We start from the raw sequence: 24,044 nt of genomic DNA on the forward strand, positions 1-24,044 counted from the left end.
CGTTAAAGCTGTTCTCCGAACCTTATCCATTTCCTTATCTTTGTGTTTATACTATTTGCCTTGAAGATGGATTTAGAACATAGATTAGCAAATAAGGCATAGTTTGAAATTATTATACACAATGTGATTTCAAAAAATTAAATTAGTAGGTATTAGAAAGACATCTCATCACACAAATTCTGTTTCAAATGAAAATTATGTTTCAAAAGCAAAATTACTCCATTACAATGTGAGTGAATTATGAATTCCGAGTCTAGGTTTGGCCATGCTTGAACTATACATAACTGTACATACAAAATAACTTCGAAGAAAAGGTATATTTTTAATTTATTTACAGAATATGTTCTAAAAATTATTCAGATTTTTGAAGTTTTTAAAAATAACACTTTTTTTTTTTTTTACTTTCATAAAATATATATATTGCTACTCAGCTACATAAAATTGTATCCATAAAAGAAAAAGAAAAAAAATTCATCAGCAACTAATAACAGATTTTATTTCATCTGAAACAATATTTTCAGAGGCATACATATAATGTTTCAATACTTGGGTTTTCAGCAGGAATGTGATATATTAATGCATATATAAAATGGGATCCAAAGTGTAATTGCCCTGCGTTTGTGTCATAAATGCACATTACTTGACTTTTAATGCTAATTTAGACCCAAATTTGCAATCAGTACCAAACAAACAAACACATCTTAATCCCGCTTTTCCAAATATATTTTCCTCTTCTCCCTAGCTCCTACTCCTTACATGATATTTACTTCCGTTGGCATAATGAAATGTCGCCCATATCCTTAAAGGAGCCAAGTTGGCGCAATCAGGCTGTTCTCCGAAGAATAACCAAAGGCCGAATAGCCTTGAAGGTGTTGCTAAGAAGAAAAGTTTTATTGTTTACTAAACGACGATAACGCGCATGCTCCATGTGAATTATGATGTGTGCCGCCATATTGTAGTGATAGACGATGGTTATTTAGTACTTTGAACGCGATAAAAGAATTGTGACAACGCTTAGTTTCGCTTGAAGTATGTTGAAATTATGGTTCCTTCGTACCACACACTTTCAGTGAATATTGGAAGTTGTTTGAAAGAAGACATTGCGTCTGCACTGCTAATTACTTCGTATTGTGATTAATGTTCCTCTCTACCTATATATGATATGGCGTGTCTAAATAATTTGAAACAAGATATTAAAACCTTAGAAGCTCTTTTCTCAAAAGGTCATGAATTATTTCAAATAACTGCTGCATCTGTTGATGAACTGACGTGTAGATTCATAAGTCGTAATGGAAAAAAGTATGAAATCCATGCCAATATAACCGTAAGTAGTTATCTTAATAATAATAATTAATATTGTTTTCATTTTTAGTCTTCTTTTTAATCGGTCTTGCTTCTCATCCTCTTAGTATTTCGAAGCATATCGAAAGACTTATTATGCCTATAATCGTAAATTATACAATAAAATTCGTTTTATTGACTTTTTTAGGTTCTACAACACCCCTAATTGTTTTGATACATTACAAACGTAAACAAAGCATGCAAATTACTAACATTTCCATTAGTTGCAAGTTTCGGGCTCTTAAATGTATTTTTGTGTTTAGATCTGTTTTCGTTTTGTTGCTGCAATGAAGGGAAAACCAAAGAGGTCAGCTGACTTTATTTCAACCTAATATGGAATTAACGATAACCTCATAAGGAAAAATGCCAAATTTCTGTAGAAAGTACACATTCTCCATTTATTTACTCAAAAAGCCTTTGATTATTCTTGTAAAACTATGTAGAAGTAATCTTTTTTTTTTTATTAACTAACGATTACGTCAGGATAAATTAAAATATAAACCCAAACATGCACTGAATTTTGCATACAGTCAAGTCGCTACGCTTATAATTCCATTATTTCTATCTTTTTTTTTTTTTCATTCTTATGCAAAATTTTATCTCAAGTTGTATGCCATGCTAATTATTGATGCTGCAAAACTTATAGTTTCATTATTGAGAATGAATGTAAATATTTAGTGTTAGTGCATGACAATTTTTAAACAGTGTTTTTTAATTACTATTGTTATTACTTGTGTAAATAATCAAAAACAAAAACACTGATATTTATTAGGAAAATAATTCAGCTGTAAATTTGTTTTTGTTGTTTACTAAAAAAGAGTCACAGAGATGTGTAGTAGTCATGCAGTTTTAATATGGAAATATCTTGTCTTCCCCCTCCCATTACTTGCTAAGGTGTCATTTACTATTGTTTGGGACTATAAATAAGAATAATTTAAATTTAGATCAACATTAAACCATATTTAAGAGTATTTGTATATAAAAGCATGAAGAATTAGGTGCTGTTCTGTTACCAGGGGGACTGGATTCAGAAATGTATATGCATGCATGTAGGTATGTGTTTATTTATACATGTATATGTATATACGCATATACATATATTTCTGAATGCATTCACAATAGAAGAGTACCAGAATTACTTATAAAGTGTATCATCAAATTTTTAAAATCTGTAAATTTTCTGTGAATAAATTATGCATGAATTTTCATTTATATATATCATTCATATTCATTTATATATGTAATATAATCTTAAATCTGCTTAATGTCTTGACCAAATTTCAAAATTGATAAGATTGGTATTTGTTGTTAGCAATTTGTAATTAGTTATTAAGTAGTTTATTCTAATTTTTTTTGTTTTTAAATTTGTTTATTCTAAATTTTTTAGATTTATCTATCTGCATGTAAGCATTTTGCCATTTATATATTACAGAGACGTTAACAAAATATAAAAAGTTAAAAGCATTCATTGATTTAGATTTTTGATAGTCTAAGCACCTAAAAGGTTTTGTTTAGCAAGAACACATTGCTCCATCTAGTGGCGTAAAAATCTTTTAATGTGTATTATGCTGTCTTTTAATGTACATGCTTTCTTCAGTGAATTGCAAAATGTATATGTGCAGTACTGCAGGATCCCAAAATTACATGATAGGTGAGATTAATAAAATGTAAATCAGGATCTCTGTACTTAATTACACATGAAGTTTAATTATATAGAAGAATAGTATATTATGAAGAATGCAGTTTTCCACATATTAATAAATAATATTAAAATAAATGTGTTACTTAAATGGAGTTATTTTGATGCCTGTAGCTTCAAAAAAATAAACTGTGTAACAGCTCATTGACTTTTTCGTTAATCTTTGGATGGTAACTTGCCGATTTTTTGGGGAAAATTTGGCGACCAACCCTGCTACAGCAACCTGTTAATTTTTTTTGGACACCATTTTGTTTTCACGAAGTAAAGGCATGGTTTTTTTTTTTTTTTTTTTTTTTTTTTTTTTTTTTTTTTACTCAATATTTTTTTCCAACAATCTGCTAGCCAAACTACACTTATGCTAGAACTTTTATGGAACAAAAGTGTTTAATCATGATGAAGATTAGGTGCGAAATTTGGAGAAAGTTCAGAATCACCCACTGCTTGCCGCGTTTTTAAGAATTGCACATACACGGTATCCTTGTACACGTCGACCTATTTTCACTTAAAAAAAATATCTCAGAATTGCACAAAAATGGCATTCCACACACTCTTGACTTTATCCATGTACACTGTTAAAGTGCTAGCTAGTAACCTTTATTGCCTTACCAAACCGTCGCCAAACTACCTGTTACCATATTCCAAAGATTAGCCGACTTTTTAATCAAATATAATTCCTTCAGGTTAATCTTTGAATTACGGTAACTTGGCGACTTTTTTGCGAAAATTTGGCGACCAACTCTGCTACAGCAACCCTCTGCTTTTTTTTTTTTTCCGCCGCTATTTTGTCTTCACGAAGTAAAGACATGTTTCTTTTCTTTTTATTTACTCAATACTTTTTCCAACAATCTACTAGCCGAATTACACTTATGCTAGAAATTTTATGGAACGAAACTACTTAATCATGACAAATATTAACTGCAAAATTGGGAAAAGTGCAGAATCGCAAAATCCTTGCCGCATTTTTCAAAATCGCACATACACAGTAACCATGTACACGTTGACTTATTTTTACTTAAAAAAACATCCCATAATTCCACAAAAATGGCATTGCGCACACTCTTCACTTTATCCATCTAAACTGCTATTTTCACATAAATTACAAAAATTTGCACGAAAATGCAGGAAAATTTTGTGAATCTTTAAACTCGGTAAAAAGCACATACGTATATGAAATTACCTGATCACGAAAAATTATATACCCTATCCAAGGATGAACATTTCCACTTATAATATAAATAAAATATCCAAGAACTTTTAACTCTAAATTATCTATTATAAACGTCACCAACGAATTCATAAAAAAATATTAAAAATGGTTACAAATACTTAGTGTCAAATATTTAAATTATTTCCATGCACTTTTACTTCCACTCAAACATATACCAAATTGCTACAAACATATAATTCACAAAATAACTATCATTTAATTAGGTTGATCTTTACATTATGGTAACTTGGCGATTTTTTGGCGAAAATTTGGTGACTAACTCTCCTACAGCAACCCTCTATTTTTTTTCCCCGCCGCCATTTTGTCTTCACGAAGTAAAGACATGTTTCTTTTCCTTTTATCTCCTGAACACTTCTTCCAACAATCTACTAGCCGAATTACACTTATGCTAGAAATTTTATCAAACAAAACTACTTAATCATGACAAATATTCACTGCAAAATTAGGAAAAACTGCACAATACCATCCTCCTTACGCATTTTTCAAAATAACAAATACACATAAACCATGTACACGCCGACTTATTTTTACTTAAAAAAACATCCCAGAATTGCACAAAAATGGCATTGCGCACACTCTTCACTATATCCATGTACACTGCTTTTTTTCTCATAAATTAGACAAATTTCACGAAAATACATGGCAATTTTCTCAATCTTTAAACCCGGTAAAAAGAACATATATGAAATTACCTGATCGCGAAAAAGTATTTACCCTTTACAAATATGAACATTTCCACATATAAAATAAATAAAATATCCAAAAACTTTTACCTCTAAATCATCTATTACATTATACACGTCACCAACGAATTCATACCGCAAGCATTACAAATACTTAGTATCAAATATTTAAATTATTTCCATGCACGTTTATTTCAACTTAAACGTATACCAAATTCCTACAAGCATAAAATTCACAAAATAACTATCATTTCATTAAAATATAATTAAATTCAAAAACACTACTTAAAATATAAATGAGCACATACATTAAATTAATAAAAATTACCTTACAATCCTAATTACTTTAAACTAAATCATTGCTAATAACAATTTTCCCAATAATACCAAATTCCTTTCCATCTTACATTTACAACAATGCATAAAAATAATATCCTCAAATAATTAAAAATACTAACTTACCTAATCTTCTTCAGAATCTTGATTACCTGGCGGATACACTTTTCTTCCTTCTGTTTCAGAATCTTTAAAATCATACTTATCTTTCAAAGCAAGATACCAGGTAAAATAAATAACATAATAAAACATCTTTATTTCTCTCTCGCACAACCTTAAAAAACATTTATTACTATCCTTTTCAATACCACTAAATACCCATTTCGAATTCACTTTAGTTATGGCCATGGGATCCAAAAATTCACAAACCTTATTTCACACAACACAGAATAAAGCCAAATACAAAATTGCCAGATTATTTCCCGATTAAAGAACAGTAATTCGTCCATTAATATCACATGACATATCCCATGATCTCTCATTTCCCTCACACAAAATAATGCGTAATCAGAACTGAATACTACTCACATTCTTAACAAAGTCTAACTTACCTAATCTTCTTCCGAATCTTCCTTACATGGTGGATACACTTTTATTATGGATTCAATAAAATTACTGAACGATTTTTTTTTCCGAATTTGATAAAAGAAAAACTCTCTTTATCACATCTACAATTCACTTTAGACAGCGCCATACAATCCCAAAATTATTCAACCCTACTTCACACAACACACAATGAAGCTTAATACAAAATAATATACATCCACAGATACTTGTCCAAATTCCCCGCCCCCCCTTTTCCGATTAAAGAAACGTAATTTGTCCATTAATATCACATGACATATCCCATGATCTCTCATTTCCCCCACACAAAATAATGCGTAATCGGAACTGAGTACTTCTCACATTATTACCAAAGTCCCAGGTAGTAACCTTTATCGCCTCTAAAATGTCGCCAAACTACCAGTTACCATATTGTAAAGATCAACCTTTAATTAAAACATAATTAAACCGTGTACACGTTGACTTATTTTTACTTAAAAAAAATCCCAAAATTGCACAAAAATGGCATTGCGCACACTCTTCACTATATCCATGTACACTGCTTTTTTCTCATAAATTAGAAAAATTTAATGAAAATGCATGAAAACTTTGTGAATCTTTAAATTCGGTAAAAAGGACATATGAAATTACCTGATCGCGAAAATGTATATACCCTTTCCAAAGATGAACATTTGCACGTATGAAATAAATAAAATATCCAAAAATTTTTACCTCTAAATTATCTATTATAAACGTCACCAACGAATCTATAACAAAACATTAAAAATGGTTACAAATACTTAATCTCAAATATTAAAATTATTTCCATGCACGTTTACTTCCACTGACACGTTTACCAAATTGCTACAAACATATAATTCACAAAATAACTATCATTTAATTAAAATATAATTAAACAATGTACACATCGACTTATTTTTACTTAAAAAAACATCCCAGAATTGCACAAAAATGGCATTGCGCACACTCTTCACTATATCCATGTACACTGCTTTTTTGTCATAAATTCGAAATATTTCACGAAAATGCATGAAAATTTTGTGAATCTTTAAATTCGGTAAAAAGGACATATATGAAATTACCTGAAAAAAGTATATACCCTTTCTAAGGATGAACATTTGCACGTATAAAATAAATAAAATATCCAAAAACTTTTCCCTCTAAATTATCTATTATAAACCTCACCTACCAATTTCTAATGCAAGCATTAAAAATGGTTCCAAATACTTAGTGTCAAATACTTGAATTCTTTCCATGAACATTTACTTCTACTCAAACGTATTCCAAAATACTACAAACATATAACTCTCAAAATCAGGATCATTAAATTAAAATATAATTAAATTAAAAAACACTACTTAAAATGTAAATAAGCACATACATTAAATTAATAAAAAATAGCTTACAATCCTAATTACTTTAAACAAAATCATTCCTAATAACAATTTTCCAATAATACTAAATTAATTTATTTACTCCTAACATTTAGAACAAAGCATAAAAATAATATCCTCAAATAATTAAAAATACTAACTTACCTAATCTTCTACAGAATCTTGAGTGCATGGCGGATCACAAAATGTCCATTTTCACCAAATTTCTTGCACCGCCATTCAAACTTATCTAACGCCATTCAAACTAACGCCTTCCTTTCACGCAATCTCATTTCATACCCACATGTTGGACATTCATACTTATCCGCAATTAAGCAATTTTTTCAATTACACATAAACTGAATCAAAATTTCGGATTTACTTTATATAGGGCCAGGGGATCGAAATATTAAACAACACTGTTTCACAGAACATAGAATGAAACTAATGCTGTACAGCAGATATTTTAACAAATTTACACCCTTTTCCAATTAAAGAACAGTGATTCGTCCGTTAATGTCACATGACATATCTCATGATCTCTCATTTTCCTCACACAAAATAATGCGTAATCGGAACTGAGTACTTCTCACATTATTCCCAAAGTCCTAGGTAGTAACCTTTATTGCCTCCAAAATGTCGCCAAACTACCTGTTACCATATTCCAAAGATCAGCCTTCCTTCATAGCAAACTAATAATTTTTTTTATTCCTTGGCTTATAGCTAGAATACATTACTCATTAGAACTGATATTCTGAAAAAAATTTAACCCTTTTTCAAATGAGCCGAGTTCTGACAAATTTCCAGTTGTCGTATATGGTGGATCTGGTAAAAAAAATGTAGCAATTTAAACTATCTGAAATTAAAAACTAAATCAAAAATCTAGACAGACTTCTTCATTAGCAATTTACTCTTGCATCTTGTAATCTGTTCCACCTGGGAACTTGACAGCATACTAACGTTATTGCTATTCACTTTAAAATCAGACAAACTATTACAGGTTATAATATTAACCTTACATCCACTGCGTTTGAGTGCAAGTTATGGATTAGCTCTCTAATTGAGTCAGGAAGGGATGTTGTCTTGCAGTGGATTACCAGTCTTGGCAATGAGCAAGCAGATGCACTCTCTAAGGTGGGTAGTAGTTTTAACCAACCTTGAATTACATGTTCCTCTTAGAAACTCCAGACAGGTTATTAGAGAGTGCATTCATGAGGCCAGATTCTGTCATTACAGGGATGTTGCAACTGTGAAGAATTGGTACTTCTTATTGGACAAACAGTTCTCTGTTTCTCTGCCAAGAGCTATTGATTTGGCTTGCTTTGGATTCATGATGCAATGTGATTACTTATAGGATCTTTTTGTTAATCTTTATATTATGGTAACTCGGCGATTTTTTGGCGAAAATTTGGCGACTAACTCTGCTACAGCAACCCTCTATTTTTTTTTCGCCGCCATTTTGTCTTCACGAAGTAAAGACATGTTTCTTTTCTTTTTATTTACTGAACACTTTTTCCAACAATCTGCTATCCGAATTACACTTATGCTAGAAATTTTATGGAACAAAACTGCTTAATCATGACAAATATTAACTGCCAAATTGGGAAAAAGTGCAGAATCGCAAACTCCTTGCCGCGTTTTTCAGAATCGCATATACACATAAACCATGTACACGTCGACTTATTTTTACTTAAAAAAACATCCCAGAGTTGCACAAAAATGGCATTGCACACACTCTTAACTTTATCCATCTGCACTGCTATTTTCTCATAAATTACAAAAATTTGCACGAAAATGCAGGAAAATTTTGTGAATCTTTAAACTCGGTAAAAAGCACATACGTATATGAAATTACCTGATCACGAAAAATTATATACCCTATCCAAGGATGAACATTTCCACGTATAATATAAATAAAATATCCAAAAACTTTTACCTCTAAATTATCTATTATAAATGTCACCAACGAATTCATAAAAAAATATTAAAAATGGTTACAAATACTTAGTGTCAAATATTTAAATTATTTCCATGCACGTTTACTTCAACTGAAACATATACCAAATTGCTACAAACATAAAATTCACAAAATAACTATCATTTAATTAAAATATAACTAAACCATGTACACGTTAGCTTATTTTTACTTAAAAAAACATCCCAGAATTGCACAAAAATGGCATTGCGCACACTCTTCGCTATATCCATGTACACTGCTTTTTTCTCATAAATTAGAAAAATTTCATGAAAATGCATGAAAATTTTGTGAATCATTAAATCTGGTAAAAAGAACATATATGAAATTAGCTGATCGCGAAAAAGTATATACCCTTTACAAGGATGAACATTTGCACGTATAAAATAAATAAAATATCCAAAAACTTTTACCTCTAAATTATCTATTATATTATAAACGTCACCAACGAATTTATACCGCAAACATTAAAAATGGTTGCAAATATTTAGTGTCAAATACTTAAATTATTGCCATGCACGTTTACTTCCACTGAAACGTATACCAAATTCCTGCAAACATATAATTCACAAAATAACTATCATTTAATTAAAATATAATTAAATTAAAAAACACTACTTAAAATATAAATAAGCACATACATTAAATTAATAAAAATTAGCTTACAATCCTAATTACTTTAAACTAAATCATTGCTAATAACAATTTTCCAATAATACCATATTACTTTATTTACTCCTTACATTTAGAACAATGCATAAAAATAATATCCTCAAATAATTAAAAATATTAACTTACCTAATCTTCTTCAGAATCTTGATTATGTGGTGGATAAACTTTTCTTATAGATTAAATAATCCAGTAGTCAACTGGCATTCTATTCACCCACTAATAAGAAATTAATAAAATTTCCCCCATACTCAAACAACTTTCAGCAAACCATGTACCCTTCCTTACACTCCGTTTCACAAAATGTCCATTTTCACCAGATTTCTTGCACCGCCATTCAAACTTATCTGTAATATCCTTCCTTTCACACAATCTCATTTCATTCCCACATGTTGGACATTCATACTTATCCGCAATTAATCCTACACTCATACACCATTCAACCAATTTTTTTGAATTATCAGATAAACGCATTAAAAATTTAGAATTCACTTTAGATAGCGCCATGCGATCCAAAAATTAATCAACACTCTTTCACACAACACACAATGAAGCTTAATACAAAATAATATAGTACTACAGATATGTTTCCAAATTTTTACCCCCTTTTCCGATTAAAGAATTGTAATTCGTCCATTAATGTCACATGACATATCTCATGATCTTTCATTTCCCTCACACAAAATAATGCGTAATCGGAACTGAGTACTTCTCACATTATTCCCAAAGTCCTAGGTAGTAACCTTTATCGCCTCCAAAATGTCACCAAACTACCTGTTACCATATTCCAAAGATTAGCCCTCATCTTTTTAGATTTCAACTTGCTGACTCCAAGGACTGTGTGCCTCTGGAGAAAAAATATATTTCACGATTATCCTTTGTGAAAATTGACGATTTTTTGGTGACATTCTGGTTACGTGTAAACGCCCTCCCAAGTAAAAATGGTGTCCAAAACATTGGTTACAGTTGACTTTAGGGTACCCCTTGGATTATTACGAAGTTGTTTCATTTATCGCCAAGTTGTTGTTTCGGTTATGGTAACCTAAGTAGTTGAATGTTATGGAAACCTTATAATGACGTAATCATTTGCATTATTCTGGGAAATTTTGAATCATGTGATGTTTTGTAAGGGCTTTTGTGATGTGGCGTCACAAAAGGATGTGTTTGGTTAGGAAGTACATTGCTTGTTTCATTGTTAAGATAGTAGAATGGCTGAATGTAGTAAGATTAATTTGATGTTCCTGTATGATTTGGACCAAAAGGAGAAAAGTGCATTAATTGACTGGTGTGTAAATGAAGATTTACTTAGTAACCATTTTCTGGACAGTCCGGAATGCGTAGGATATTTTTTACTCTTATTTTTGATAATTTATGTGGCGACGCCGATATACGAATTCTAGTTCAGGTAATTTTAGGAAGTTTTTGGATGCTGTTAGGGAATTTTGTGTGCCACAGAGGTAAGTGGATATTTGCTTTGTGTAATGCTTAAATGCATAACAGATTTTTCCTTTTTTATGTTATTACAGTCAAAAGTCGTTAATTCGGACACCCATAATCCGGAATGATCTATAATCCGGACCTCAAAGCTAAAAACTTTCTGCACATGCGCCACGTTGGCACATGTGCACAGGCGTTTTACGTGTGCGCGTAAGACCTTGACTACTGCGCATATGCGTGTGCGCAAGTGCAGAATACGTTTTCGCCTGCGCGTTTAATGTATAACGGATGGTGTAAGCTAAAATTATCTAATTATCTATTTCAGTTAATGTTATTGCGTTGTTCCTTAATCTTCGAATTGGATCGCGCTTATTATTTTTTGCAGACTGTAAGAGCAATTTTATAAAAGTAAACTTGAACTTTCGATTATGTCAAATAGAATTTCCGATGCTGGAACTTCCAAAGGATCTACAAAACGAAAGTATGTTTCGATGTCCAACAAACAAAAAATGGAATTGCTGCAAAAAATGGATAAAGACATGAAGAATGTGACAGAGAAGTTAGTGAAAACGAAAAAATTTCGATTGACAAGTTTGTCGGTATTCTCGGCACAGCAATTAACGGGACTTGAACAGCAGAACTTTGTAACTGAACAAGAAATTATGTCTGTTTATAGAATTAAAGAGAAAGTATTATCACATAAAGCGAAGCAACTTAAACAACTTACATTGAAAGAAATGTTTAATAAAGTAAATAAATATTAAGCTTTTTTTTTTTTTTTTTTTTTGTAAATTTTGATACCCTTTAGATCATAATTGTTCTTTATTTCATAAATTACGGTTTCATATTTTTAATTTTAGAATTTCTGCATGCCATCTTACGAAATTTAAACTGATGATCTATAATCTGGAAAAATCGATAATCCGGAATCGCCGAAGTCCCGATGAGTCCGGATTAACGACTTTTGACTGTATATTGTTTGGTTTAAAATGTAGTTTATTGAGATTATGTTTTTTTTTTTGCCGCTACTGTAGAATTGGGTGCTCCTTTGACTTTTTAAGTTAAAATATATTGATGTATACATGTACAAACTCAAGGGAGTGAGCAAAGCCTAGTTTGTGCAATTCTGTGATGTTTTTTTAAGTGGAAATAGGTCAATGGGTACATGGATAAAGGGAGTGCACAATGCCATTTTTGTGCAATTTTGGAAATTATTTTAAAGTGAAAATAGGTTGATGTGTACATGGATACCGAGTTTGTGCAATTCTTCGTCTTGTTATTTTGGCTTTGTGTAGTGAAAGCAAAAATAACAAATAACGCCAAAAATCGTCAAGGGGTACCCTAAAATATACTTTTACCAAAACATTATGCGATAAAATATAATTAAAACGAAAAAAAATTTGGAAACAATTTTTTGATGACATTCTTGTTTATGTGTAATGCTTTCCCAAATAAAATGGTGTTCAAAACTTAATGCAATAAAACATTATTAAAACAATATATATATATATATATATAATCTCAATAAACTGCATTTGAAATCAAACAAGGAAATAATATAAGAGTAGAAATATGTGCTATCTAATCTGTGCAGTTGAAAAAAGAAATATCGACTTACCTTATTTAGAAATTTCTGTGTCTTGGGTATGTGGCATACACTATTCCTTAACAGTATCTAAAAACTGTTTGAAATTATCTGAATTTTCAGGTGCGAAGCACATGTTTACAGGCACCTAGGCTAAAGGCCTCATCCTGAATGTAACACATTGCGAATTAGCATGACGTTCCTATCATAACATGATGAAGTAGGCAGAGAATTCCAAAACTATGGTATTCTCACAAGATGTTGCGATGATGAGCCATTCGTATACCAACTCTGGAGACGCAGGTAAACTGCTTAAGAAATGACAAAGTCATCAGATTCTGAAAGTCTCTAATTCTGAATCTATTCATCAGATTCTGAAAATTTTAACAGTAACATTGCTGCTTGAAATCCAATTTGTAGTTTTTCTGCTGAGTTTTTTGCCGCTCTGATCTTCCCAATACAGGATATGATGGCAGTAAGGAACATGTTGATTTTCTGATCTTGTATCCATGAAATTTTTTCTCTTGGGTTCCTTCCTCCTTCGCAATTTCCATCTCCGATACAGCATTATCTTATTTTCCTTTCACCTTTTCTCCGAGTCTGGGATCCTTCAAGAATTCTTCGCGTTTCGATGTGGATGGTGTCGAGAGTCCTGAGTCCGTGCAGTCACTTGCTTTATCGTCTGTATTAACAGCCCTAAAAAAGGACATACTTTCCGTGTAACCCAAAGGGTCACTCAAAAATCAAAGCAGAGCTCAATCAAAAAACTATAAGTACACTAACCGACCGCCTACGGGACTGGGTCAGTTCAAAGTAAGAATCGCGGAGCTAATCAAGCTCCTTTTTATTATCTGAACTGAATATTGCCGTCACCACATAAATTCCCAAAAGTAAGAAGAAAAAAATAGCCTCCGCAGTTGCGGACTGTCGGTGGCATTTTTTTTCGAAAATCCCTTCTTGTTACACCTTATGTACCTTCGATAATGTTGATGTGAGCTGTGGGTTCAAAATCCTTAAATGTCACTTTGTGATTGTGGGATTGAAATTAATTTATATACAGGGTCACTCCATAAGTTCGTGCACTTTAAGAGTATGTGTGGAATTCACTATGAAGCATTTACTAAAACAGTACAATTTTGAACCGGTTGAAACTTGTCATCATTTGACTAACATATTATTCAGTTCATCACCAACTTTCGTAAATATCGAATGCATTTTAGTACCCATAAAAGATGAATAGAGATAATCAGTACAAATGTGCTGTGCTACATTTTTTATTTTCATGTGGATGAATCTGCGAGGTTTGCAGCGACAAAAATTAATAGTGTACATGGTGAACACACTATTAGTGTAAGGACTGCCCAGAAATGGTTTAAAAAAATTTAAGTTGGAAAACGCAGCATTGATGATGAATCCAGTCCAGGATGTTTTGAACTGTTAGATCCAAATCAAACGATTAATTCAGAAGTTTATAGTAAACAACTTTGTCGTCTAAACTCGGAGTTGATCAAAAAATACCCACGACTGGTGAATATCAAGAAAATGTTGTTTCATCATGACAGCGCTAGACTGCATACGATTTGAACAACGCTGCAAAAAATTAGTGCATTTAATTGGGAGCTTTTGCCACATCCTGCTTACTTCCCAGATATTGCCCCAAGTGATTTTCACTTATTTTGTTCCTTACAAATTTTTTTACTGGGGAAAAAATTAAATTCTAAACAGGATGTACACAATGAACTTTGCATCAAAACCAGAGTCTTTCTACAGCAATGGCATAAAAAAGCTTCTTGTAAGATGGCGAGACATTATAGATAATGGAGGAAAATATATAATTGATTAAAATGTTAAATTGTGTTTTTTATACTATTTAAAAATTTACCAAAAAATGCACACAAATTTATGGACTGACCCAATAAAATCAAATTTAACTAAATTATATGAAACCGTGCTTTTAATTCACTATTAAAACAGTACTTGTGATAAGTGCACATAAATATTTTCTTAATCATTATAGAACACAGTACCTTTATCTTTTTCGTTGAAATAAATGTTCGGCTTTAATCCTCCATATTAAATTCATCATATGCAAAATTTTCTGAATTGTTAAATTCAGACCTCCCTTTGTCGGACTTATTGTTCGACATAGGGAGCATTTACTGGCTCCCTATGTCGAACAATATGATTCAAATGCTCCCTATGTCGAACAATATGATTCGAGGCACTACCCTTTGTCGTGTAAATATAATAAAAAAGTTCCATGTACATGTATATGTTTTTAATTACATTATTTTGATTGATTCTTTCTCTCTCTCACTCTCTGTATATATATATATATATATATATATAGGGTTTAAAATGTGTTCCGCTACTTAAATTTATTGTTCAATTTTATTTTTTTCATGAATCTACTTTGTACAGCTAAAAAAGGGAGGATATTAATTTTAATGTAGCATATATATCAGTTTGGGTTTTTGTCAGTATGTGGGATTTTTATCAGTGTGGGTTTTTTTATCAGCTTTTTATCTATGTAAGCTGCTATCAATGTGCACTTTCATCGGTGTGGGTATTTGTGGCGTGGGCTATTATCACAATGGGGGCTTTTTTTCTAGTCACCATTACTTTTCTGTTGCTTTTCTTTATAATGTAATAAATTTATTGAAAATTCTTATTTTTACTTAAAACAATATTTCAATATATGTAGCTGTTTGTTAAAAAAACATCAATGTTATTATGTGACATTATTAGCTTTATGTGAATACAAAAGTATTTTGTATTGTAAATTTTTATTTTAATAAACGACTTCATATTTTTTCGTTATTTTTATATGATGCAATAAAGTTATAAAACTATGCAAAATCTATAATTTCACAAGTCCCATTTACAGGTATATCAACATATGCGGTCTCCTTTATCACTGCCTGATTTAAATATGGCCTCTCATGGTAAAAAGGTTCTCCACTCCTTTTGAAAAAATTACGTGGATTGAATTCATATTGGTACTGTTCTGTTATCATGACTGGGTCCAGAATACACGCGTATATACATACATACACTTCTGAATCTAGTCCTGATACCAGAATACCTTCATATTTTGCTTCCAATCCAAATCACTTTTCCTTTTGTTTGCATGTTTTGCTACCTCTGAATATCAATTAGAATTAGTTTGTATAATTTTAAAATTATGGGGTAAATGTTGAGAATTTATACTTTTAAAAATAGAAATCATTTTAAAGAAAGAATAAGCTTAATAAGAGAAATTTTTGTAAATCCAAAATTTCATTTCTAATACAGTGCAAAGTGTCTGTAATCTGGATGTCCATTATCCAGAATGATCTATAATCCGGACCTCAAAGCCACAAACATTTTTTATTGTGTGTATGCTTTACACATGCGCATTTAATGTATAACTGACGGTTAAAGCTAGGCTAAAATTATCTTTACTGATTCTAAGGCATTTCAGTTAATGTTGCAGATTGCGCTGTTCCTTAATCTTCTAATTGGATCCGACTTATTGTTTTTTGCAGACTGTTAGAGCATTTTATACCCAAGGCTCGGCGACATTTGAATTCGGTTCGCTTACCTGATGACTCAAAAATAGTCCTGACTGTTGACAACTGTTCGGCGCATGCTTCACTTAAAGTTTTAGTGAAAGATAATGTATCCGTATTATTCTTCTCTTATAGAAAACGAAAAAATTTCAATTGATAAGTTATTCTGTATTCTCGACACAGCAGTTACAGGACTTGAACAGTGGAACTTTGTAACTGAACAAGAAATTGTGTCTCTTTATAGAATTAAAGAGAAAGTATTAGCACAAAAAAAAAAAAAAAAAAAACGAAGCAGTTTAAACAATTTACATTGAAAGAAATGTTTAATAAAGTAAACAAATAAATATTAAACTTTTTTTTTTTGTGTGTGTGTGTAAATTTTGATACTCTTTAGATCATAATTGCTCTTTATTTCATAAGTTATGGTTTCATATTTTTAATTCTATAATTTCTGCATGTCATCTTACCAGATTTAAATTGATGATTAATAATCCGGAATCTCTGAAGTCCCAACGAGTCCGGATTACGGGCTTTGTACTGTACTTTTTGTAGTCTAATTAATCCAGTTACATCTGTACGAAATAGAATTAGCGTAGGAATTTAGTTTACAGAAGTCATATTTGTTTGGGATTTTGTAAGTGTTGTTATTTACTATTTCTCTTATACATAAAAATTATTTTTGAATTTTTTTTTTTTTTTTTTTTTTTGTGTGTGTGTGTGTGTGTGTGTGTGTGGATGCGAGACGTGGTTATGTAAAATTCTTTGAGTCATCTTCACAAAAAACTTCTTTTACTACTTAAAAATAGTTTCGTATTTTATCTATTTGCTTCATTTCCCCTTGCACTGACTTTTTTTTGAGGGGGGGGGTATTTAAATTTAGAAAATATAGTAGTTTTGTTGGCTGATTTTTGGAATATGGTAACTAGTAGTTTGGCGACATTTTGGAGGCAATAAAGGTTACTACCTAGGACTTTGGTAATAATGTGAGAAGTACTCAGTTCCGATTACGCATTATTTTGTGTGAGGGAAATGAGAGATCATGAGATGTGTCATGTGACATTAATGGACGAATTGCAGTTCTTTAATCGGAAAAGGGGGGGGAATTTGGAAAACTGTAGTACTATATTATTTTGTATTAAGCTTCATTGTGTGTTGTGTGAAATAGTGGAAGTGTGCGTGCCACGTAATGAAGATTCTGAAGATTAGGTAAGTTAGTATTTTTAATCGTTTGAGGATATTATTTTTATGCATTGTTCTAAATGTAAGGAGTAAATAAATTAATATGATATTATTGGAAAATTGTTATTAACAATGATTTAGTTAAAAGTAATTAGGATTGTAATCTAATTTTTATTAATTAAATGTATGTGCTTATTTATATTTTAAGTAGTGTTTTTTAATTTAATTATATTTTAATTTAATGATCGTGATTTTGTGAGTTATATGTTTGTACTATTTTGGAATACGTTTGAGTAGAATGCGTTGAGTATTTTCATGCATTTTTGTGAAATTTTTCTTATTTAAGAGAAAAAAGCAGTGTACATGGATATAGTGAAGAGTGTGCGCAATGCCATTTTTGTACAATTCTGGGATGTTTTTTTAAGTAAAAATAAGTCGACGTGTACATGGTTTAGTGATATTTTAATTAAATGATAGTTATTTTTGTGAATTTTATGTTTGTAGGAATTTGGTATACGTTTCAGTTGAAGTAAATGTGTTTGGAAATAATTTAAATATTTGACACTAAGTATTTGTAACCATTTGTAATGTTTGCGGTATGAATTCGTTGGTGACGTGTATAATATAATAGATAATTTAGAGGTAAAAGTTTTTGGATATTTTATTTATTTTATATGTGGAAATGTTTATTCTTGGAAAGGGTATATATTTTTTCGCGTTCAGGTAATTTCATATATGTGCTTTTTACTGAGTTTAAAGATTCACAGAATTTTTTTTGCATTTTCGTGCAAATTTTTGTAATTTATAAGAAAATAGCAGTGCAGATGGATAAAGTTAAGAGTGTGTGCAATGCCATTTTTGTGCAATTCTGGGATGTTTTTTTAAGTAAAAATAAGTCACATGTAAATGATTTATGTGTATGTGCTATTCTGAAAAATGCGCAAGGAGTTTGTGATTGTGCACTTTTTCCCAATTTTGCAGTTAATATTTGTCATGATTAAGCAGTTTTGTTAGATAAAATTTCTAGCATAAGTGTAATTCGGCTAGTAGATTGTTGGAAAAAGTGTTCAGTAAATAAAAAGAAAAGAAACATGTCTTTACTTCGTGAAGACAAAATGGTGACGAAAAAAAAATAGAAGGTTGCTGTAGCAGAGTTGGTCGCCAAATTTTCGCCAAAAAATCGCCAAGTTACCATAATTCAAAGATCAACCGTTTTATTTTTAGTAAATCTGAATTAATAATTCTAGAGATAAAGGTGAATTCTAATTAGTTATTTTGGCACAAGCAATCCACAGTGGTAGAAAGGAAGAAATGTAAATTAAACTTGCACACGAGACTCCACAAAATTCGTTAATTTAATCAGTACGTGGACCTAAGGTGTGTGGATTATCGAAATTGTACGGTATATCATATAGTTACATAGTGCTGTTAGATCATAATGTTATTTTTCTCTTGGCACAGTTTTAATTTTAGTTTTTGTAAATTTTAAAGGAAACATACCCTTCAACTCCTCCAGTGTGGTTTGCTGAAACAGAAGATCCCTGTATTACAAGTGCTGTTCAAATATTAACCAACACATCTGGGCGAGATAATTTGGTAAGATTTTAGCTTCTGGATATTGAGCAGACTTATTGAATATAATTGGTAAATTCTCGTTAAAAAAAAAAAAAAAAATTGTTCTCAGTGGAGTTTTATATTATTGCATATTTTACACTGTTTTCTTAATTATTAGATACGGTATTAAATTGCTAATCTGTGTTAAATGGCTTTTATTTCTGTGGATACGGTATGTTTTATATATATTATATCAGAGATTTTGTTTTATATATATTATATCAGAGATTTTGTTTTATATGTGTGTGTGTGTGTGTGTGTGTAAATTTTTGTAAACTTTTATTTGTTCTATATACTTAGTTATACCTTCAACATCTAACAATAGCTTTAAATTCATAATGTTCTTTGTATTTTATTTAGTAAGAAACTTTGCTTACTTCATTTTACCCAGACTTTTTCTCTGAACTTCTTTTGTCAATTAGTTCATTTATTTATCACACAGAGTATATTCACGATACATTTTCTTATACCAGAATATATCATCTTTTGTCAGTCTTTATCAAAATCTGTTAACCAGAAAGAAAAAAGAATAAGTGGGAAACTAAATCAGAAAGCTGCACCCTGTCGTGGCCAGCCACCTGGGAGTGTTACATCCTTTCACTCAGTGAACTCTTAGTTCTTTAAGGAATTGGACTAAATATATTGTATGTATACCCATTTATAATAGATTAATGTGCACAGAATTAATAAAAGCTTGATAAAATTTATTTTGCCAAAAGAAGCACTTCACAGCTCTCGAACTTTCAACAAAAATAGCCATACAGCTCTTCATAATGTCACAGATCAGTAGTTACTCTTCAAACTACTAAAAATGTTAAACACACCGCAATGCAAAGCGCATCTAAAAGTTGAAGCTCTCTTGGATACTTTGAATTAGCAGCTGAGAGAAGGTGCTCTTTCCAGTTCTTACGAGGGTAAGTTGAAAAATAAGTTTCCCCTGTCGACTGTGGTCAGAGTTGTGTATGAAAGTCAAAAAATAGAATGAGACATTAAAGATATGACATACCTTTATTTTTCCACATAGGTACCAAGTACATTGAGACATTTGTCATATCGCTTGATAAGCTTCAAAAAGCCCTCCAGGAAAAAATCGGGGCTTTGCATGTGGAAGAAGCGTTGAACATCTTGTTTCACTTCAGTATTGCTTCCAAAGTGCCTTCCCCCGAGATTTTTCTTCAAAGCCGGAAACAGATGGAAGTCGCTTGGTGCGAGATCAGGACTGTATGGCGGATGGTGTAGGCGCTCCCAACCAAGAGTTGCAATATGGAATATGGTTTTGCGTTGCCGTCGCCGAATGTGGTCTGGCATTGTCATCCAACAGCAGAACGCCAGATGTGAGAAGGCCAGGCCGCTTTTTCCGAATCGCCTCTTTCAATTTCGACAGGGTGTCACAGTAGCACGTAGCATTGATGGTTCCAACTTCCAAAAAGTCCAGCAACAAAACTCCTTGGGCGTCCCAGAAAACTGTGAGGAGCACTTTACCTGCAGAGGGAGTTGTTTTGAACTTCTTTCGGACAGGTGATGACAGATGTTTCCACTTCATAGATGCGACCTTCGATTCTGGCGTGAAATTCCTGCTGTGTCGCTATTCGCCCATAGCCGTTCAACGCTTATTCAATATGCAAAGCGTGAATTTTTCTTGGAGGACTTTTTGAAGCTTATCAAGCGATATAACAAATGTCTCAACGTACTCGTACGAGAATAATAAAATAAAGGTATGTCATATCTTTAATGTCTCATTCTATTTTTTGACTTTCATACACAACTCTGACCACAGTCGACAGAGAAAACTTATTTTTCAACTTACCCTCATATATAGTTTTCACCAGGCCAAAGAAAAATCTTTAGTACTTTCCGTAATTACTGTAAGGTCTGTGAGGGCTGGATACAGTTACAGCTACTTATGAAATTAATAGGAGTTACAACACACATTACAGCAATACAGAGAGAGAACCAAAACATCATCGAGTTTGGCAACATTTGACAATTTCTCACCAAATTTGGTGACAAAAATTAATCGACAAAACCAATGCCAACTTGGCAATATCTAGCAAAACTAAAGAGATGACAATTTTCTTAGTGTTAAATAGACTTCCTCCTATATTCTTACATTTCCATGAAAGCACTGCCACTTTAGATTTTCATGTCATGTTACACAAAAGGGGGGAACCTACAATTTCACATAAAATTATTTACTTAAATACAAAATTTGTAACATTGCCCCCTTCCCAACTCCACTTCCTGGGCAGTACAGTTCTCGCACAAGAAGCCACATTTACAGAAAGCCGACCCGCACAGATATACGATTGGCACCACTTTTGCATGTTAGCCTGTGCATTGCTCCAGTAGAAGCACTCTTGAACTCTGTGCAAAGTCTTTATTATTCTGAAGTAGCTTCCTTTTGGACTGCAGTATAATTCTTTAAGGACGTCTGGGATCTTGGAAGTACCAGCTGACATCGAAATACATTTCCATCATTTTATTCGAACTTCCGGTACAAGATGCCATTTCTAATATGGATTGTGTCCCCCAGAACCCAGTGTGGTTTTGTTGTAGGACTACAGATTGAAACATCCTGCCTGGTAGGTTTTCTGTTTAAAGATTCCATTATTTTAATTATGGGTTTAATGTCACCATCTTCCAGCTGGTCTCTCCTAATTTCTTCATCACTCCATGGGTCTGTGTCAGACGATGTTGAATTCATAACTCGATGTACGACCTGATTAAGCAGCTCATGTTTCCATTTGACTCTGGAACAATATTGGCAACTTTATGGGCACAGTCTTCTAGACAGGGCATCAGTGTTTCCATGTAATATTCCCTTCCAAGGACTGATAGAGAAATCATATTCCTGGAGTGTCTGCTGTCTTGATGTTTGGTCTTGAGCATTCTTGAAATTTAAAAGACAGATCATGAGTTCCAGTTATTTTAACATTAATAATGGACTTTTATCTTCATGGGCATACAATGAAAATGTAGATACTAACCCTTGCTTTAACTGACCTTTGAGCTCTGCATATTATTCTACTCTGTTGATAGTTGAGTTTTAACTTGAGCCAAATTTTTAATGCCTTCAAGTTTAATTTCCATGAATAATAAAAGTGTTGAGTCACTGCAATAATAATCTTTATGCATTTAATATTCAAGAACAAAATGCAGATGGCACAACTTTTTTCCTTTAGTTTTCGGGCTTAGGAAACCAGTGAAGCATAGCATCGTCATTTTTTGTATTACACATTTATTTTTACATCTTTCCAAAATTTCTTGACGTATTTGTCATTTAGGTATAAAATTTGAAACTAATATAGTGGAAGTGATGGATATTTTAGTTGGAATTTCAGTGAGTGAATATTTATATTTTGATCATAAGAGGGGGCTGAGAAAGGATATTAAAGGGAACTGCTCTCAGCTTTTATCATGAGTATGTGAACTGTTTATCAGATACTTTACTAAATTTACGTTTTATTCACATAAACAGAGTCACGTTACATTGTAAATTTTGTTACAAGAAGTTGAAATAGAATAATAAAATCAGTAGCCAGGCTTTTGCTTACTATGAATAGTGTAGTGCCATAAGAGAAAGCTTTTTGATATTCTTTCTTACTAATGCATGTTCTTCTAAATAATTTGCATAAAATGTTCCCGTATGTATATAATGATGTAGAAGTTGATGTCAGAATGGAGTGGAGAATTTGACTTACGAAGAGGTGAAACTTGGTACTGAAAAGATGTTAGCAGTTGTGGTTTTATATTGTTCTTGAGCTGTACATATTTAGTATAAATTATACATCATAAATGGGCTTATCAGTCTGCCCATTTGTTCTTGATCATATCTGTATCTCTTCAGCATCTTATGAGAATACTGTTGATGATAGAGAGGTAACAGGGCAGCAAGCAAGAGCAGGAACACAGTGTGTTCAAGATGAAAGCTTAAGGTAGTTTCAGTGCCGAACTTTCTCATTGACATTGCCTGTATGTAAGAAAGTTATTTACTGAAGCATTTATGTAAAGGTCTGCATATCTAATGTTATGCAAGAATCATAAAACATAGATTAATTTTGAAATGATGCACTTTAGAGAGATTTATTATAAGTAATTACTATTTTTAGGACAGAAAGGGGAAATAACCAAATAAAATGTGCGTGTTGCAAACTAAAGTTTAAATTTTGCTTTGGATTGATAATTTATAAATAGGTTAAAAAAGTATGCAGAAGTAAAAAATCTCTCTCTCTCTCATGGAAGAAATACAGTGTAAAATGCCCAATCCTTAAAGTTTTTAAGAACTGCGAGGAAAGGCATGCATAAAATTGGGATGGATTAATTTGTAGTTACTGCATATGTTAGAACCAAAATTAATTTCAGTAATTTGAAATTTCTTTGAAAACTGTCTTCAGTGAAATTTACTGAAAATAAATGTTACTTTTACTTGACATGCTTGAATTTCTTTTCTTTTATTTAATTTAACTGAAATATTATCAATGCTAAACGTTTTTCAGAGGGCAATTGAATTACAAGTGTTCTCTTGTAGTATTCTTGTTAACCTTTTAACCGTCACGCCCGAAATAACCTCGGGCACAGCACTGGTATTCCAAAATGTCAAGCCCGAACATTACTTGGGCTAATTTTTTTTGAGTGCATCATATTATTATACTTGAATATATATCATGAGAAGTTTATTTCGGCTTCAATTCAACAGATGGCAGGACTTTAGTGAAGGTTTCAAAGAATAGATGTTAAAGTTCAAAGTGCACAGTTTTTTTTTTTTTTTTTTTTTTTTTTTGATTGCGAGGCAAACTTTCATTTTTGGAAT

General features: G+C 31.7%; 1 protein-coding gene across 2 annotated transcripts in view; it reads left to right on the forward strand.

Moving 5' to 3' along the window:
* The first annotated feature begins 923 nt into the window (after positions 1-923).
* LOC118179475 (ubiquitin-conjugating enzyme E2 Q1) overlaps positions 924-24,044 on the forward strand; it is a 92,969-nt gene continuing 69,848 nt past the window's right edge. For both annotated transcript variants that reach the window (XM_085823704.1, XM_085823705.1), the window contains exons 1-2: positions 924-1,324; positions 19,112-19,216. In XM_085823704.1, coding sequence (XP_085679830.1) covers positions 1,163-1,324; positions 19,112-19,216 — 267 coding nt within the window. In that variant the 5' untranslated portion in view covers positions 924-1,162. The remainder of the gene's footprint in view (positions 1,325-19,111; positions 19,217-24,044) is intronic.

The sequence above is a fragment of the Stegodyphus dumicola genome, chromosome 9 (genome assembly GCF_044657685.1).
Source record: "Stegodyphus dumicola isolate Sdum_Otavi_A_Nest chromosome 9, ASM4465768v1".
In the NCBI taxonomy this organism is placed as follows: Eukaryota; Metazoa; Arthropoda; class Arachnida; order Araneae; family Eresidae; genus Stegodyphus; species Stegodyphus dumicola.